The 21,468-nt window shown below is 32.5% G+C and overlaps 1 protein-coding gene across 1 annotated transcript; it reads left to right on the forward strand.

Moving 5' to 3' along the window:
* Nucleotides 1-1,328: 1,328 nt before the first annotated feature.
* LOC105796608 (transcription factor HHO6) lies at nt 1,329-2,892 on the forward strand. Its single transcript, XM_012626358.2, has 3 exons — nt 1,329-1,630; nt 2,204-2,280; nt 2,364-2,892. Exons 2-3 carry the CDS (start codon nt 2,233-2,235, stop codon nt 2,658-2,660), a joined length of 345 nt encoding a protein of 114 aa, XP_012481812.1. The 5' UTR covers nt 1,329-1,630; nt 2,204-2,232; the 3' UTR covers nt 2,661-2,892.
* The last annotated feature ends 18,576 nt before the right edge of the window (nt 2,893-21,468 follow it).

Below are 21,468 nucleotides of genomic sequence, written 5' to 3' on the forward strand. Positions count from 1 at the left end.
CCAACATCAGCTTCAGAAAATGATAAAGATATTTTAGCAATCGCAACATCCGCCGTCATAGTGTATTGTATAAATATTTTTATCATTTTAACTTTTAACATTTTTGTAAAAATAATATGAATTATATTTTATTTATTGATATTAATATTATTTTATTCGTTTAATTTAAAATATTATATAGATTTATTACTTTTGGCTGGTTTAGATTGGTTGTTTTTGATTTGTTGCTGCAGGATGGCTGAAAATATAAAAAAATTAATTTTGCCAAAATTCCAAAATTAGTGGCGTTTTTAGGAAAAGCGCCGCTAAAGGTCATCAAACAATAGTGGCGTTTGTGAGGGAAGCGCCGCTAAAGAACATGACCTTTAGCGGCGTTTGTTATAGAAGCGCCGCTGAAGAACATGACCTTTAGCAGCGTTTGTGACAGAGGCACCGCTAAAGAACATGACCATTAGCGGGGTTTGTGGGAAAAGCGCCGCTAAAGAACATGGTCTTTAGCGGTGTTTATAAAAATAAACGCCGTAAAAGTTAGCGGCATTGGCAACAGCGGCATTTTTTACGGCGCTTTCGAAAGCGCCGCAAATACGTCTAGCGGCGCTTAAAGGCCTAAAAAAACGCCACTAAAAACCTGTTTTGGTGTAGGAAACAAAAACTCCTAAGCAACTTAAAATACTTAAATAATATACAAAATTCAGAATAGATAAATAATAAAATAATAAAACCTAATAAATACAATATTGAGCTCATATATAATAAAAATTAAGTCTAAAAATCAAACATTTAAACTCGAATTAAAAGCTTGAAACTCGTAATTTCTGTCATAATCCCGTCCAGAAATTATGCTCTTGGAATCTTCATTAAAACGATCATAAATTGAGCTTCCGAACTCGAAATTGAGTGATTAAAAATACGTTTCGAAGCTAAAAAAATAAATCTTCAAAAGCCACGTAGACATGACTAAAGTAATAACATGAATAGAAATTATGAGTATAACAATATAACATTGTTTTTCTTGAAACAAATTATAGGAGGGGATAAATGTTTTGGGAAATTTATAAATGACAACATGATTCAAATCTTAACAATTCGATTAGGTAGAGGCCGTATAACATTGTAGACTTTATTAGATGTTATTCATGAAAAGTATGCAAATGATACCTATAAAAGAATACTGTGATGCGTAACCATTATTTGTGTGTAGATTCCACTATAGATATAATTCAATAAAGGAAACTCTTGGGGGTAAAGATTATAAAAAAAAAATTGCCAAACAATTGGAATATTAATAAAAAAATATTAGGTAAAGTAAGAAAGTAACACCATGTTTGGTTGGGTGTATTGGCTATCCCTAATCGGTGGGCCCCACTTAATTCCCCTTTAATCCGTTGTTTGGTTGGTTGTATTGCCATTACGTTCCAAATCTATTCCTTCCCTAATACACCCGATCCCGTAATAGGTAATACCCCCATCCAGCGCCGATTAGAGAATCCTTACCCATTTCTTATTTTCGTTTCCTTTTTCTGCCCTCATAGATTTCTGCTTCTTCTTCCATCGGTATTGCAGATCTGTCCTATTTCTTCTGCTTTCATAACAAATCCTCAACATTATCTTCATGGGAGGCTGATTTCAGGTATGAATCTTTGCTTCAACATTGTCTTCGGCTTTCTCTGTTTTAATTTTTCTCTCTTTTAGATTTTTTAACATTGTCTTCAACATTGTCCCCTTATTTGTCTCTCATTTAGATTTTTCTCTCTTTTTTTACTTAATTCAGATATTTAATTTTCTTTCTCATGATACCATTGTTGACGTAGCTTTAATTTTAGTATTTCTTGTAGTTTTTCTCTCTTAGAAATTGAAACGGAGAGTTTAGGATTTTGAGAGGTTTGGATTCTGGTGGAAGAGTTGATGTCAGGTTGTTCTGCTTTTTGGTTCTGTGTTTTTGCTTCAATGGGAAGACTGGATTTGCACTTGATCTAATGGAAAATATAGATTAGAGTCCAACAAATGTTTTTCAATATGTGTTTGAATTATACATGTATAACTAGTTTTGTTTGAGACCATAGATGATAATATATTCGAAACTGGGATTCCATAGATCTGTTAGGAATTGAGATCATAGGATTGTATTGTTCTGTGACAATTCATTCATTGATCCTTTTAGTTTAAAGTTTCTGAGTAAAAAATCTTTGAAATTTTTTTGCAGTGGCTACTCCAAAGCAGATTAGGGAACTTATGCAAGTAGATGGCTTAACCAATGATGAAGTTAAGAGTCATTTGCAGGTGAGGGTTCTTTCTTGTTATTAATGGTTTTCTTTTCAAGTTTTGATATCGAGTATTGATGTAAGAACTTCCCTGATTTCCAGAAATACCGGCTATACACAGGAAGACTTCCAGCTACCACAACAACAACAACCCCTGCAAATCAATCAGGCCTTGTTTTGGGTGGTGGTCATGCATGGATGTGTCAAGATCAGTTTGGAGAATCCTCGAAAGGGAGCAATTCGCAGTTGGGTTCCCCTCAAGGTCCTCTCCAGTTAACCACAAACACCGGAGGGACCTCCACTACAGGGTGTGAGAGCATGGAAGATGATGAAGATGCAAAATCCGAGTGCTATAGTTGGAAAATCCATGTTCAGAAACCCAGAAAAAACAATGTATAGAGTTTACCCACCATGAATTTTGCAGATAAAAAAAAAGAAAGAAAATATACATGGGAGGAAATCATTTATCTTATACAACCACTGTATTTATACATATAAAAGGAGAAGGATCTTGAGAATTGAGAGAGACATGTAAAATTTTTGCAGGATTTAGCTTTCCTTGGATATCGAATTCATGTTTTTGTTTTATTGCACAACTAGTAAAGAATTCCTATTATCATCAATTTGGACACTTTGGCTGGAGAAATTTTCATTTCTGAATTGAAGGACTGCAATTATTGTTTATAGTGGTATTCTGCCAATTAGTTAGAAGATGAAGGGCATGTTGATGGTAACCAAGATGAGAACAAACATTTGTCAACATTAATTATTTAATATTAATTAAAATATATTTAATATTAATTATTTCAAATTATATTTTATAGTATCATATAATATGATTTTAATAAGTTCATATAAGAATATTGATTATTAAGAATTTTATTAAATTATATATTTTAATTATAATATATTTAATAATAATTATGTTAAATTATCTTTTATAGTATCATATATTATGATTTGAGTAAATTCATATAAGAATATTAATTATTAATAATTTTATTAAATTATATATTTTAATTATAATATATTTAATAATAATTATGTTTAAATATGATTAAATTATTTATTATTGATATTAATAATCTTATTAAAATTTAAATAACAATAACAATAATCATTTACCCAAACAAATTTATGCTAAGGGTATTCTAGTCATTTTAGTTTTTTCCATTATGCTATTACACCTCTATTCCATTCAACCAAACACAAGATTACTATTACGCCTCTATTCCATTACATTCAACCAAACAATTGATTTGCTATTACGCCTCTATTCCATTACACCTCTATTCCATTACGCCTCTATTCCAATACAGCGAACCAAACGTGCTGTAAGTGTAAATTGATTGAATTATATAGCAGAATGTATTTCTGACTGCATTCACCATATTATATATATATATATATTAATAATTTTATTATATCAATATAATATTTAATTTTCTTCATTTCATAAATAAGATAATAATGTAGTTTAGCGCACTCGAACCCATGTCCTCCTATATTGGTAACAATGCCCATACCAACTAAATTAAAACTCAGAACCTATTATACTTTAATATATTAAAAATAAATATGATAAATAATCAAGTAAGATTTTGGTATTTGTAAAGAGAGTTGCAGAAGTGAAAGGTTGTTATTAATAAGGGCAAAATTATAGTTTGTAGAGGGTAAAAGTGACTAATTGATGCATTTAAAACGTAAAGTTGAATTGTATATTGATAGTTCCCGCGTAAAGAAATATTTAAAAATAGTAAATTTATTTGAATTAAATTAACCAATTATTTTAATTTAATAGTAATTAAGTTACACACTATTAAATTAAAAGTTATGTTTACTTTAAACGTTAATTAAAGTATATTAAATACAACTTATATACAAATTATTAGAGAAATTTAGTTTTATAAAATTAGTTGTTTGAAAAAGTTAGAAAACGTTTTCAATAAATTTGATAATAAATAATATATTAATATTAATCTTATTAAATATTATCAATATTAAAGTATTTTAATTCAAATAGTAATTAAATTACACACTTAAATAGTTTGATATTAATTATTTTAAATAAATTTGACAATAAATATTATCCATGTAATTTAATATTAAATAATTGGTTTATTTAATTCAAATAGTTTTTGAATCCAAGTAATTCATTTTAGTACTAAAATACAATTCACACAGTGCTATTTAGGGTTTTTTGAATTTTTAGATGCCATATATGGAAAAGAACAGGTAAATAAGATGTAGATGTGGCAAATTCTGATGTTGCCACGTATTGATAAAAAATTTAGTCAAACTCAATTTTTTTTTTATAAAAGAAAACCTACCTATAGAATATATATTAGATAGAGACTTAGGCTTCCTTTGGATTCATCGCGCACACAGTGCGTTGGAATCTTTTGTATAATTTTGTATTGGTTTTCAATCTCACTGCACCATAGTGATTTGGATGGCTATTTGGGACACTTGTAGTGGCACAAACATGCTGCACTGGATAGAGATATCTTGACTGGTGCTAAAAGCTCCAATCTACCCACTGGGGCAGTAGATATTTTTAGCAGAAAAAAATACTCATACTTTTATTTATCCTTGAAAGTTAAACTAATTTCTTTCCAACCTTATTTGTTTTCAGATTTGGGAACAAAACAGCCGTTTTGTTTTTCATATTTGAGAACTAAAACAGTGATTATTGCTGGTTTCTCCCCTCTTTTTTGCTTTGTTCTTGGTTGTGGCTGCTACATTTTATCCTTTGCTTTTGTTAGAGTCTGCTTTTTGAAGGTATTTTTCATTAATTTCTTGTCATAAACTTCTGCATAGAACATGCAAACAAAGCTCTAACGATGGTTTCTTTGATAGCCGAATTCTGCTGATGTTACTGAGGGTAATACAAATAGTCAGGAAGGAAGGCGCCCTCAGAAAACCAATTATGTAATCTCTCATTTAATTTCACTTCAAGCAGCACAACGATGGTTGCTCCTTGAATCTGCTAGTGATTCTTGTCTCTTCTTTATTTATCCTAATGTTTCCCTTTTTTTATTTTAATGTCTGCAATGACAAGAGCAGCTATCTAAATCCATCCAAAAGCAAGAGGTAGTTTAATGTCTCTAAAAATGCCTTTATTCATTTTGAAAAGATAGTCATAATCAATTATCCTTTCTATATCCTCGTTATTGTTGACCATGGATCTTTGAGAATTTTTTCTTTAGTATTCATCTTATGGCTTTCATCCTTTGTTCTGATTTTGTTGATTTGATAACTTTTTTTTTTGCTTTGTCTACATTTCAATTTACTGTTTAAACCTAGATTTATGAAATGTGTCAAAAGTATGGGCTAATATTGCCTACTTGTAAACTCAACTTGTTTATTCTTGCACTATCATCGTATATTAGTTGAAATTACTACCATCTTAAATAAATAGTTATACAGATAATAGAATATCCATTAAACACATTTACTGGTGTATAGGGAATGCTTTAGACCACGTAACAAGCTAATGTGGAACAAGCTGCTGGTTTGGCTATGTCTTGTTTTCATATTTTCTAATAAGAATGTAGCAAAAGCTTACCCTTTTTAAAAGAAAAGGGGTTAGGATGATTTGATATTATGAGTAGTTTTACAGTCTCGGCCTTTAGAAACTATGAGATTGATGCCATAACCTTGAGTGATTAAATGCATGCTTTTTTTTAGACTAAAGTAAAAATTTGATGACTAGTGTTACTAAGAAAAAACAAACTACTCAAGTTTGCTTACACTTTTTCTGGTAAAAACATGTTCGTACTATTGTTTTAATCCAAATTCTAGAGAATCTGAAGTGGTTTGTCAGCATCAAGTGCAATTTTACACTGGAGCTAAGCAGCTTATTGCTTATTTATCCTAATGTTTCCCATTTTTTATTTCGCTTCAAGCAGCACAACGATGGTTGCTCCTTGAATCTGCTAGTGATTCTTGTCTCTTCTTTATTTATCCTAATGTTTCCCCTTTTTTATTTTAATTTCTGCAGTGACAAGAGCAACTATCTAAATCCATGCAAAAGTAAGAGGTAGTTTAATGTCTCTAAAAATGCCTTTATTCATTTAGAAAAGATAGTCATAATCAATTATCCTTTCTATATCCTCGTTATTGTTTACCATGGATCTTTGAGAATTTTTTCTTTAGTGTTCATATTATGGTTTTCATCCATTTGTGATGTATTATTCTTATTTTCTTATGAAACTATATTATTATATCTAATTATATATTTATGGTTTTATGAAGGTTGACATTTTAAATCAAAATAATAATAATAGATGGTAAAGACATGAAATTTTGTGGAGGGAGATAGTACCTTAGCAACAAAAGTTGTTTGGGATGATGAGCTAACGTTGATATTTTGTGAACTTTGCGTAATGAAGTCAATGCTGGTAATAGACTGACAACTCATCTAAACTCAAAAGGAGGGGAAAATGTCATTGCTCTTTTTCAAGCAAAAACACAAAAAAATTATGGAAAACCTCAATTGAAAAATAAGTAGGATACATTAAAAAAGGAATAGAGGTTATGGAGGGAGTTGCTTAAGGAATCTATAGGTATTGGATGGTGTCCATTTAAAAAGACGGTCGATGCTACCGAAGAATGGTGGGCTGAAAAAATACAGGTTAGTGTTAACTTTATCATTATTTTAATGCATAAAGTTTATTGAAATTAATAATTTACAATTATAAAAATCTTAGTATAACATTTAACATTTAACATGTTATGTAGGAAAATCCTGATTTTAAAGGATTTAAGAAGAAAGGAATTGAACCACGATTGAATGAGTTAATGTGGCAAATGTTTGATGGCTTTGTAGCCACTGGAGAGAATGCATGGGCACCTTCGTCTGGTGTTCTTCCAAATGGGGTTCCTATGGGAGATGATACACATAATGAGGGATTTGGTGATTCAGATGAACATAGTAATGAGAATGAAGATATTCCTCCTAATGAGGTGCCATCAAACCCTTCTCATGAAACTCCTAATCGAAGAAAGCAAACACTTGGGGTTGTACACGGTAAAGGAAAAAAAATCAAGTTCAAGTAGAAAATCATCAAGAAATACATTAACTACTCAGATTGAGAAATTGTGTGAGAGTATGGCTAGTCCAAGGAAGTCAGTGAATGAAATTATTTTTCCTCACTCTCAATATACTATTTCAAATGCAATGGATGCTTTGCGTGCTTTGGGAGATGAAATTCCAAAAAAAAGATGAACTGTACTATTTTGCCATCAAAATGTTCCAAATATCGATGAAACGAGAAGTGTTTTTGAACTTAGATCCAGATGTTAGGGTTTGGTGGCTTCGACGTGAGTATACTGAACAAAATCCAATTGCATCATTTTCATCCTTGGTAGCAACATCCTCATTTCCCTTCCAATCATACCATCAACCACCTCCACCATAAGCTCCTTAGAATTATTATTGTAATATAACTATACTACTTTTTTATATGTAAAACTAATGTATGATATTTTTTATGTTTGGTATTTTTATGCTAAGCTTTTATTCAAGTTTCTGTGTTGTATAGAATGTCACAAAATATTAATTTATTTTTATTTTATTACTTTTTTAGGTTATGGATGAATTTAACAATATGTATAATAGTTTTGATATGAATTATGATACCCCTGAATTAAGTGAAGAAGCTCAATGAAGAATAGTCACAATTGTTACACAAGTTGAGCACAACAATTATCATGAAGAGGAAGAATATGCGTTAAGCAATGTATTGGTACACCATGAAACTTATTTCACTATGCAACCGCGTATGGATTCAAATTATACAGGTCAAATGTGGGTGGACGAAGTATTAAATGGGCATGATGATCGTTGCATGAATAGTTTTAGGATGCCAAAAAATATATCTCACAGCTTGTTGCATGATTTGCAAACAAATTATGGCTTAAAGCATGAGAAAGTATCAACAATGGAGAAGTTAGCATTATCATTATACATTCTTGGAAATAGAGAATCAAATTCAAATGCAACAGAGCGATTTCAACGATGCAGGGAAGCTGATAGTCAATTTTCTTGATATGTTGCATATATTTGCTCGAATGGGAATAGACACGATTAAACCCTTTGAAGGTCAATTAGAAATGCGAATCATATTAGACATGATACAAGATATTGGCCTCACTTTAAGGTAAAATTTACACAATCTTTATATTTTTAAAATATAAATTATTTCTAACTTTTATCTCATTACTTTTATTTATTTTAAAGGATTGTATTGGGGCCATAGATGGAACACACATAAAAGCATGCATTTCGCCTTCTTGTCAAATACCTTATATTGGGCGGAAAGGTGAACCAACTCAAAATATTATGGCAGTTTGTGACTTCAACATGTGATTTATTTTTACATTTCCTGGTTAGGAAGAAACAACACATGATAGTAGAATTTTTTTGCAAGCACTTAGAAAACAAGAGTCAAAGTTTCTACACCCTCCACCAGGTTGAACTTTAATTTTTAATTAATCTTTACATAAAAAAATATTAAAATTTTTAATTTATTTTTAAACTTGATATTATGTTTTAATTTTTTGTAGGAAAATATTATCTTGTAAATTCAGGATATCCATAAATGGTAGATTTTCTAGGTCCATATAGGGGGGAACAATATCATTTACCTGATTTTCGTCGAGGTAATCATTAAGTATCTGGAAAAAAAAGAAATATTTAATCATGCCCATTCTTCGTTACGCTCTGTGATTGAACGAACATTTGGAGTGTGGAAAAAAATGGTCAATATTAAGAGATATTCCAAGTTATTCATTCAACAAGCAAGTTTTAATAGTTATTGCAACAATGGTTTTTCATAATTACATTCGAAGACATGCTTGGTCAAATGATGAGGATTTTCGAGAATTTGAGAATATACCCGACATGCCAGTCTCTTCAGGCCATTTTGATAGAGGTGAATCGAGTTCTTCTAATAGTGAAAGTGACCTTGAAATCACGATGTTAAGGGAAACCATTGCAACTAGTTTAATGAATCCATATTTGTAAAAAACATTTTATCATAACCTAATTTCTAGTAATAATGAAACTTGTTATGTCTTATGTTACTATATTTTTTTATTAAAAATCATCCGTTTAGATACTTCAAAATTTGATCCAAGTATAATATTACTATTTGTGAAAATAATATTTATCATTGTTATAAAGAATATTTAACTATAAAAATTAAAAATAATTATCATTTTATCTAATAAATAATTTAAATTAATTATATAATTAGTTAAAATATTTATAATAAAATGATAATTATTTTTTTAATTTTTTGAATAGTTAAATATTTTTATAAAACAATTGATAAAATATTATTATCACTAAATAGTAACATTATACTTGGATCAAATTGTTTTTTGAAGTATCTAAACTAATGATGTTTAATAAAAAAATATAGTAACATAAGACATTAGAAACAAGTTTCATTACTACTAGAAATTAGGTTATGATACAAAATGTTTTTACAAATATGGATTCATTAAATTAGTTGCAATCAAGGTCACTTTTTCTGTTAGAAGAACTCGATTCACCTCCGCTAAACATAAATGGCTTGAAGAGATCGATTCACCTGTCAATGTGAAGGTATGTATATTCTCAAATTTCTAAAATCCTCATCATTTGACCAAGCATGTCTTCGAATGTAATTATGCAAAACCATTGTTGCAATAACTATTAAAACTTGCTTGTTGAATGAATAACTTGGAATATCTCTTAATATTGGCCATTTTTTTTTCACACTCCAAATATTCGTTCAATAACAGAGCGTAACGAAGAATGGGCATGATTAAAGATTTTTTTTTTTTTTCCAGATACTTGATGATTACCTCGAAGAAAATCAGGTAAATGATATCGTTGTCCCCATATATGGACCTAGAAAACCTGCCATTTGTGGATATCCTGAATCCACAAGATAATATTTTCCTACAAAAAAGTAAAACATAATATCAAGTTTAAAAATAAATTAAAAATTTTAATATTTTTTACATAAAAATTAATTAAAAAATTAAAGTTCAACCTGGTGGAGGGTGTGGAAACTTTAACTCTTGTTTTCTAAGTGCTTGCAAAAAAAGTTCTACTATCATGTGATGTTCCTTCCCAACCAGGAAATGCAAAAATAAAGCACATGTTGAAGTCACAAACTGCCATAATATTTTGAGTTGGTTCACCTTTCCGTCCAATATAAGGTATTTGACAAGAAGGCGAAATGCATGCTTTTATGTGTGTTCCATCTATGGTCCAATACAATCCTTTAAAATAAATACAAGTAATGAGATAAAAGTTAGAAATAATTTATATTTTAAAAATATAAAGATTGTGTAAATTTTACCTTAAAGTGAGGCCAATATCTTGTATCATGTTGAATATGTTTCGGTGCTTCCTCGAATTGACCTTCAGTGGGTTTAATCGTGCCTATTCCCATTCGAGCAAATATATGCAACATATCAGTAAAAATTCGACTAACAGTTTCCTTAGATCGTTGAAATCGCTCTGTTGCATTTGAATTTGATTCTCTATTTCCAAGAATGTACAATGATAATGCTAACTTCTCCATCGCCGATACTTTCCCATTCTTTAAGCCATAATTCGTTTGCAAATCATGCAACAAGCTGTGAAATATATTTTTTGGCATCCTAAAATTATTAATGCAACAATCATCGTGCCCATTTAATACTTCGTCCACCCACATTTGACCTGTATAATTTGTATCCATACGCGGTTGCATAGTGAAATAAGTTTTATGGTGTACCAATACACTGCTTAACACATATTCTTCCTCTTCATGATAATTGCTGTGCTCAACTTGGGTAAAATTTGTGGCTATTCTTCGTTGAGCTTCTTCACTTAATTCAGGGGTATCACAATTCAGATCAAAACTATTATACATATTGTTAAATTCATCTATAACCTGAAAAAGTAATAAAATAAAAATAAATTAATATTTTGTGACATTCTATACAACACAGAAACTTGATTAAAAGCATAGCATAAAAATACCAAACATAAAAAGTATCATACAATAGTTTTACATATAAAAAAAGTAGTATAGTTATATTACAATTGTTGACACCATTTTTTTTATAAAACGGGGTCGACTTGGATTTTGAAAGTGAAAACGAAAATGGGAGTCGCCGCCAATCCTTTTTTTGTTGAGGTGTGATCGGGTCACCTCATAAAACGATTATTTTTAATAATCGATTTAGATTTATTAAAATAATATTTTTGGTTTGCAAAATTCAGAGAAACAGGTTCGGGAGTCGGTTACGCACGAGGAAGGGTTAGCACCCTCGATACGCCCAAAATTGGTACCTAGTTGATTACTTAATGTCTTGGTGTCGAAAATTAAAAAAAAACTCAAAACGAATTTAAAAATATGATCCCTCTTTATATTGTGTTATTTTAAAATTACTCGAATAAATCAAAATGGAAAATACCTCCTTATCTCGAAGTAACAAGATGTCACATCCAGTAAGTTAGGACACGACACCTCGTATTTTTGAGAGTAAGCTTGCCTTTTATTTTTTATTTAAACCTCATTTATTTCAATTTTAAAAGGATATTCGGCTATTTAGGTTTAACGCGGGAAAAAAATCGAAACCTAGTAAGTTAGGACACGACTTCTCGAATTTCCAAATACGAAATATTGCCTTTATTATTTTTTGAAAAAATCCTCGTCTCGAGAAAAAAACGTGTCATATCCAATGCGTTAGGACACAACGTATTGAATTCCCGATAATGAGCTTTTTATTTATGTTTTTTGATTAAAGAGCGTTTTCGATTATTTAGATTCAACGAAGAAAATTGGAACCCAATACGTTAGGGCTCAATCCTCTCGAATCTAAACATGAAATTTTGCTTATTTGAAAGTCGAAACTTATGCGTCGAGATAAATTAATCTAACACGAAATAGTAGAAATAAAACACGATGTTAATGCTCAGTAACAAAACAATAATGAATTCGATAATGTAAGTATGAATAATATGAACAATCATCAAAAATGAAATAAATAAATAAATATAAGAGACAAATCAATCATATAATTGCAAGTAAATAAACGAATAGAATTAAAACGATCTTTTAAAATAATAATGAACATGTAAATAAATAAATAAATAATAATAACAATAAAGAAAATGAATAAAATAAAAATGTAAGGAGATATATATGTATATTTTAAAATTGTGAAATATATATGTATATATAAATTATAAAAATTAGTGCATCTATGTATTATAAAATGTATATAGGTATACGTATATTTTAAGATTATAAAGTATATAAAAAAAGAATATATGTATGTATATATATATATAAGAGTTATAAAATGTGAAACACATATATATTATAAGAATGTATGTATATATATATATATATTAAAGTTATAGAATATAAAACACATATGTATGTATATAGAACATAAAATATATGTGCGTATGTATATTATAAAAATGTGTATATATACGTGTATAACAAAGTTTTAAACAAATATATAAATAAGCAAACAAATAAATAAACGAACAAATAAAGGATTAAGATAAAATGGCTTAATTGTAGCTCAAATTAAATTGGCAGGATAGATTAAAATAAAAATAAATAACTAAAGGGACCAATTTCAAATGCACAAAAAGAAAGCTGGGATTATTTGGCAAATATCCCATTTCGATAAAACGGCGTCGCCTCAAGGAGGTACCCGCGCATGGTCCATGGACCAAATCACAAAAGGAACAAAATTATGTGGCCAAAATCAGGAAATGCAACAAAGACCGCATCGAAAACACTGCAAAATCGTAGGGGCCTATTGCGCAAATGGCCCCTTTGACAAAAACATGCGGATCCCCTTTCTGCAGCGAGTTGGGTCGCGGGTCGTATGCAAAACGGCACCATTTTGACCACTGATGCCAAGGTTCAAAACAGCGTCGTACCAAGCCCGATATAAATATTTAAGAAAAAAAGGTTAAAAACCCAATCTTTTTTAAAAGAAAAATAGAGGGCCTTCAGATTTCTCTCTCACACCCCCCAAATCCGGCCGATTTGGGTCGCCGTCCATGCATCAACGATCGATGACCGGCGTCGCGTGAGGGCGTTTTCGATCAGCGTGTTGAAGCACGTTCAAAGGCCAAAGTTTTAGATCGGGGAAACGATGAGAAAAATGAAGGGTTCTTGGCCCTTCCCTAAACTCGCATCCGACGACGGCGAAAGGCCGATAACGGCGGATCTCCGAGCCGAGTTAGATAACTTTCCTCTTATTTTTTTTAAAAAGGGTTTGTAAAAATAAATAAATAAATAAAATAAGTAAATAAATAAAAACAGGAAGCAATAACAGCAACCTTTTGTTTTTCCTTTTTTGATTTCCAATTCGTAATCCTCCCCCTTACATTGTTTGATTTTTGGGCTTATATAGCCGAAAGCAAATTCATTTATTTTTACTGTCTCTACTCTTTTGTGCTGCTTGTTTCTTCTTTCGTTCTTTGTTTGCAGGCCTTTGGCGAAGGCAGAGGAGTTGCTTGCCGTTTTGGTGCAAGGCTGGCTGGTGGTGGCAGACCTCGGGCGATGTGCACGCCGAGGGTGCACATGGGCAGGCTGCGGCGCGAGAGAGGGAAAGGAACCCTAGGGTTTTCTGAAAACACTTAAGTCTTTGGGCCACTAGGCCTCTCTTGTATTTGGGTTCAAAATTTATAACTTTTAAATTGGCCTGTAGCATTTGGACGTTGAATTTTTTTTGACTGTTTATTTTTTGGTTTTATTTCGGGCTCGGGTGAAATATGGGCTTTACAGTTGCCCCTCTTTGCTCGTTGTCGTGTAACGAGAACAGAGCAAAGACTAAGAAAGACCAATTTTTCCCGGTCTTGCCGAGTCTTGACTTCTTGGTGCCTTTTTTCTTTAGGTAGCCTCCTTCCAGTCCACTATGTCTTGTTGCTTCGACGCGCTCCATCGCGCTTCAAAAAGATATGACTTGTATCTTCAATCTTCTTCGCAGCAACTTCAGGGGGACGATGTTTGTGGTTCTAGTCTGCTCCACTGCACCTTCAGAGAGATAAGACTTGTTACCTCAACCTGCTCCACTGCGACCTCAGGGAGATAATGTTTGATATGATAAGGTTTAATCCGACCCTCTACAATTTTAAAGGTATAGGATTCATCGTTTTAATCCGCTCCACTGCAAATTTAGAGAGATAGGATTAGTAGCTTCAGTCTGCTCCACTGCAACTTCAGGGAGATAAGATTGGATGCGATCTGCTCTACTGCAACTTCAGAGAGATAAGATCTGTGGTTTTAATCCGCTCCACTGCAACGTCAGGGAGATAGGATTGATTTCTTCTGTCTGCTCCACTACTGCTTAGGGAGATAAAACTGGATGTGATCTACTTTACTACAACTTCAGAGAGATAAGATTTATGGTTTTAATCCACTCCACTGCAACGTCAGGAAGATATGATTGATTTCTTCTATCTGCTCCACTACTGTTTAGGGAGATAAGACTGGATGTGATCTGCTTTACTGCAACTTCAGAGAGATAAGATCTGTGATTTTAATCCGCTCTACTGCCACATCAGAGAGATAGGATTTGTGGCTTAAATCTACTTCCTACTATCTATGGAAGATAAGGTTCGCCGTCTTCGATCTGCTCCACTACTGGTTAGGGAGATAAGATCTACAATCTTCAACCTACTCCACTGTTGCTCAGGGAGATAAGACTGGTGGCTTAAATCTACTTCCTACTATCTCGAGAAGATAAGATTCGCCGTCTTCAATCTACTCCACTGCTGCTTAGAGAGATAAGGTTGATGCTTTCGATCTGCTTCACTGCCAGTACAGGAAGACAAGATCTACAATCTTCAACATACTCCACTGCTACTCAGGGAGATAGGACTAGTGGCTTAAATCTACTTCCTTACTACCTTGGGAAGATAAGATTTTCCCTCTTCAATCTGCTCCACTACTGCTTAGGAAAATAAGATCTACAATCTTCAACCTACTCCGCTGCAAACTCAGGAAGGTCAGGCTAGTGTCTTCGATCTACTTCGCTGCCAGTACAGGAAGACAAGATCTGCAATCTTTAGTCTGCTCCGCTGCAAACTCAGGGAGGCGAGGCTGGTGTTTTCGATTTGCTTCACTGGCAGTACAAAAAGACAAGATCTGCTATTTTTAGTCTACTTCACTGCAACTTCAGGGGGATGAGATTTGTTATGATGACTTCAATCTATCCCACTGCAATTTCAGGGGTATGGGTAACTTCATTGATCTGTTCTCTAGAGAACATGACTTGTAAAATCTATTTCATGGACCTATTTATGCCTAGTGTTTAGGATGTCATGATTAGAATGAATCAAATGCTCCTAACTAGATGTGTATCTATGATATTTGTAGAATGTCATGAGAATGATCCCTTTTTGATGCTTAGGTTGTCATTGCTCATTGTTCATCAAGGTTCTATTACCAGCATGCTAGAATGCTATCTTGTTCAGCTGGTAACACTCATCTCTTACTTAATCGGATTGCCCCCACTGTAATCTTCAACGTTCAATCCACTGTAATGTTTGGACATAAAATTTGAACCATCCTTCTTCCACTATAATTTAGGAGTATAAGGTCTGGCTCTTTTTTAAGCCTCTCCCACTACAATTCAAGTATACAGAATTCGAATCTCTTTGGTCTCCTACACCATTCTTAGGGTGTCGTACCAAATGTTTATGCACAATTGTAGTACTTTCTCTTCTAAGAAACCTATTCTTATCACTCAGTGATCATTACTTGTTTGTTCATTGAAGCTTTGTCACGAACATGACATTTTGTCGTTTTGTTCAATCCATGTTTGGACAACAAAATCCGAAAGGATGGTCTTAATTTAGACTTTTCCTCCCTAGAAATTTCGACCTTTAAACTTGGTGTGTTCTAAATAATAGTCCTGTTTCAGGTTCCTGTATTATTTAGAAGCTTTCAGAGTAATATGTAAAACTCTTTTTGCTTGAATATTCAGTCTATTAATCGTCATTTCAATGAAAAATGCTTGAAAAATATGATCACAATGGACAAAATGAAATTTTATTGAGAACAAAGCTCGAAATGAATGAATTAAGATTGCAAATTTTGCTAAGATAAGATGAAAAAGATTATCACAATGGATAAGATGAAATTTTGTTGAGAGCCAATCTCGAAATGAATAAATTAACCAAGATAGAAAATTTTCCAAGATTCAAAATGAATAAGATAAAAATAGATGCCCCAGATATCGCGGCATGAGCTTCTCTGCATGAGCTTCTTGAGGACTCTTTTGAACTTGATGTGTGTTTTGAGGATTCAGAATGCTTTGTAGATGCCCCAAGATGTAACATCACTCTTTCTTGCTAATTCAGGCATAGTAAGACTACCACATGCCCCCCCTTTGATCAAAATTTGAATTGCCCTTTTTCTGGGTTTTCAATTCAAAACCCCTTTAGTCTCAATGCGCCCTTTGCGGGTTTTCACCTTGGCCTCTCCTTTTTCTTTTCTTTTTTCTTTTGTTCTTTTTTTCTTTTTTTTAACATTGTTTTATTGAATTCGAACTCGTAAGATTAGGTAAGTCCTTACTATCTTTTCTGGCCAAGATCAATGCTTCTCCAGATAAAGCCTTCCACATAAGATCCTTTTCAGTTTGACATCCTCTTTCTTCTAAATCCAATTTTTGCACGAGGAGGATCTTCTTCGATGCTAAGTCCCCCTCTCGGAACTCTCTAGGGCGAACCTTCTTTAATGAGTTCACGTCTTTTGTTTTTAGTGCCTTTGAACAAGACGGATAACTTTGAACATTTCTCTTCAATCAAGATCTGATCCGACATTTGGAGAGAAAGAATCTTGACCTCAATGAGAAAAACTGCGATAAGCCAATGTGTTGCCCCGACAGCAGTTTTTCCTCTTTTTTTCTTTTTTTTGCTCCCACTGCACCGTGCATTTTGGGTCGAAATGTGTTAACCTTGAACAGACTGCGAACTTCTGATATAGTGTCGTTGTTCAATTTAGTGCATTGTCAGATATGCTCCTTTTTGGCATTTCGTATTGACATATGATTTTTCAAGAATTCGCAGACTGTTGACTTTGCGACATTGGTATATGAAGCTGCTTCTGCCTACTTAGTGAGGTAATTGATGACCATAAAGATAACTGTTAAAAACCTTAGGTGAGATCAGCCTTATGACATCGGTGCCCCACATAGAGAAAGGCCATGGCTTCCATTGATTTTGTGTAAGGTAGGATATTGTTCTCCCGTCCTTAACAATTCAGGAGATAAGCTACAGTCTCAGTTATCTCTAAAGTCTTAAGGTTTAATCTGGATACATATCTTGCTCAAAAGGAGGTTCTAAGTCAATAGCAGTGTCGCTCATATCATTGATATCTGGAGACCTGTTACAGGACGAAAGTAGATCTAAAGAATAAAAGAATCTAAGAATATTTATCTGTATAGTATGATTATTAATAAAATGGAAACAATAAAAGAATATTTGTTCGAAGTGAGAAACAAAGATGCATTTTATTGAAATAAAGATGTTGGACATAAGCCTATCTCACAAAAGGGTTCTTATTGCCCCTAGACTTAGAGCAATAAGCGTGTTTTGGACATTACTCCGAATTAGCTCTAAAAAAAATACAGGGATCTCTTCCGCAGTCCCACTATTCAAAACACTTGCAAGTATGTTCTCTTCACCAACCCCCTTTTTGGATACGATGTTAATACTTTGATAGCTGGCAGTGATGAGCCTCGGTTGGCCCACAGTGACCGATTTGGGATACCCTTTATTATACATGCTCAGGTTGCTTACTCCATTTTCTTTGTTCTTTGGGGTTGATCTTTTGACGCTTTCTCTCGTATCTATCTTCCCACTTCTTATGGCATTTTCAATAATCTCGCTATACATTACCATATCTGATAAGCTCATTGTAACAGCCTGATTTCGACTCTAATCAGACATAGTGGTTTCGAGACCACAAGTTTAAGTCAAAAAAATATTTTAATATTATTTTATGTGTTTATTATGTGTGAATTTAATTGTGTGAAATTTTCGTGTTTTAATTTCGTCGTTTGAGTGTCCGATTAAATAAAAGGATTAAATCGCGTAAAATAAAAATTTAATGGTTAAATATGAAAGTATCTATTTGTTGTTGTCTTTATAATTTGGAGGATTCAAGAAGCAATTACTCCTCCATTAGGTGAGTGGACGGCAATGGTCAAGAATGACCTTATAATATGTGTTATATATTATATTTTAACAAAGGTTAATTAAGTAAATTAATTATTATGGTTAATATATGTTAAATATAACAAATTTAAAACCATGTTCTTCATCTTCTTTTTACCGAAACTAAGAGAGAAATATAAGGGTTTAAAGCTTTGGAATATTCGGCACTTACAAAGCTTCATTAAGGTATGAATTTTGTTCGGTTTTTGATAATTTTTACGTTTTTGAGATCGTTGCTTTGAATACTTCAAAACCCATGTCTTAATTTTGTGAATTGTTAATGATTTTGAAATGTGCCATTGATGAATGCTTGAACATTCTGATAGTTGATGATGAAAAATGAAAGAAATGTGATAGATTAACATGTTTTGTTTTTGAATTTTTAGTGAATTTGAGAAATTAGAGCTAAATTGTGAAAATGAATTTTTGAGGGATTAAAATGTGAAATAAATGAAATGTGTGGACTTGTATGACGACAAGAAACATTCGGCCCTAGCTTAGTGTGGGCAAATTTTGTGTATTTTGCGTTTTGTGCAAAAAGGACTAAATTGCAAAAAGTGTAAAATGTTAGGGGCAAAATGGTAATTTTCTCATTTATGTATTTTTGGACTTAATTGAATGTTTTGATGAATAAAAAGGTTAAATTTGATTATGTTTAGATCAAGAAATGAAGAAAACGGATTTGGATCGGGGGGAAACGAAAGTAATTGAATAGTTGATCGTGTCCGCTGATATCCGAGGTAAGTCTACTAGCTACTAAATGGAACTAAATTAGTATATATATGTGTGTATGAATCTATATTGAATTATTGTTGATCTATAATCAAGTATATTTTGGTTGAATAGACTTGAAATATGGATAGTAATTGTGTATAAGCTATGTTCGGCTATAAGGATATATGTTTATATAAGTTTTGATAATAAATATAATGAAGAATAGTACATAGATATATGTATATACATTGTTTAAATATTTAAATATATATATGTTTATGACTTATTTGAAAATAGTTGGTGATATGGGGATTATAAATGCAAGATAAGTTTCAAAAATAAGTATATGTACAATTATGTATAATTTTTAAGTTTGATAAAAGGTATGTATATTGTATATACATAAGAAATTTCGAATGGGTGTTTCTATATGAATTGATGCATATATGTTTTTATTCGAATAGGTATTTATTAAAATTCAATGCTAAGTGTTAAGTATATATTTAAATATATATGCATATAGAGATTGCATCAAATGTATACTTACATATATATATTTAGTTAGGTTCGAATAAGTGTATTTAGGTATGTAAAGTTTTGTATTAAATATGGCTTCCCCCTTGCTGATTTCGTTCACCATGAAGAAGATGAGCATATTTTGCCATCTTTTTCCCATTTAATTCTTTTTAATAACCAAATGACTAAAATGCCCCCGTTTAAAAAAAATCTATTTCACCCATTTCTTATGTCTATTTTTGTCCATCAACTAACTAATGGTCTAATTACCACATAAAGACCTCCAATTTAAAATTTCATAACAACTAGACACCTCTAAGATGTAGAACTCAACTTTTGCACTATTTACAATTTAGTCCTTTTGACTAAATTGAGTGCCCAAACGTCGAAATTTTCGAACGAAATTTTTATGAAAATTTTCCATGAAATTTTAGACCATAAAAATATAATAATAACCATATTTTCCCTCGTCGGATTTGTGGTCCCGAAACCACTATTCTGACTAGGCCCGAAATCCAGTCATACAACTCTCCCCCCCTTAGGGATTTTCGTCCCCGAAAATCTTACCGAAAAAGAGGTTTGGGTCTGTTTCCTCATAATTTCCTCCGGTTCCCACGTAGCCTCTTCCATTCCATGTTTTTGCCACAACACTTTCACTAAGGCTACACTTTTATTTCTTAACTGTTTGACCTCCCGAGCCAAAATCTTTATGGGTTCTTCCTCATAAGTCATATCTGGTCGAACCTCAATCTCTGTAGGAGAAACTATATGTGAAGGATCCGAACGATAACGTCGCAACATCGACACATGAAATACATTATGTATCTTTTCCAACTCTGGCGGTAAAGCTAACCGATATGCTACAGGGCCAACTCTCTCGGTAACTTCATATGGTCCAATAAAACGTGGACTTAGTTTGCCTTTACGACCAAATCTCAGAATCTTCTTCCATGGGGATACTTTCAAGAACACTTTATCACCCACTTGAAACTCAATTTCTTTTCTCTTTAAATCCGCATACGACTTTTGCCAATCTGAGGCAGCTTTTAGGCAATCACGGATTATTTTCACCTTTTCTTCAGTTTCTTTCACCAGGTCGACTCCATGAATCCGATTCTCATCGAGTTCAGTCCAATATAAAGGGGTTCTACATTTACGCCCATATAATGCTTCATACGGTGCCATTTGTATACTTGACTAATAACTATTATTATAAGCAAATTCAACCAGTGGTAGATATTTCTCCCAACTGCCCTTCATTTCTAAAATATAACACCGGAGCATGTCTTCAAGAACTTGAATCACCCTTTCTGATTGCCCGTCAGTTTGCGGATGAAATGCAGTACTGAAATTCAATTTCGTACCCAAAGCTTCTTGTAACTTTATCCAAAACCTCAAGTAAATCTCGGATCTCTATCCGATATAATAGATTTAGGCACCCATGTAATCTCACTATTTCAAACAACATATAATTCCGCCAACTTTGTCAAGTGAATAATCAATGCGTATCGAATAAAACGGGTGACTTTGTCAATCTATCCACAATTACCCAAATAGCATCTTTCTTCTTTGGAGTTAAAGGCAATCACATCACGAAATCCATCGTGATATTGTCCCACTTCCATTCGGAATCGTTATCGGTTGAAGTAAACTCGATGGCACTTGATGCTCACCTTCACTTGTTGATGATTAAACACTTTGTTACAAATTCGAGATATCCTTTTTCATGCCCGG

This window comes from Gossypium raimondii, chromosome 7, assembly GCF_025698545.1.
Source record: "Gossypium raimondii isolate GPD5lz chromosome 7, ASM2569854v1, whole genome shotgun sequence".
NCBI lineage: Eukaryota > Viridiplantae > Streptophyta > Magnoliopsida > Malvales > Malvaceae > Gossypium > Gossypium raimondii.

Bases quoted from the DNA above. Each gene is read 5' to 3' on its own strand.
- LOC105796608 (XM_012626358.2), top strand. From the start codon at position 2,233: ATGCAAGTAGATGGCTTAACCAATGATGAAGTTAAGAGTCATTTGCAG. The intron at 2,281-2,363 runs GTGAGGGTTCTT...CCTGATTTCCAG, and splicing joins AAGTTAAGAGTCATTTGCAG to AAATACCGGCTATACACAGG.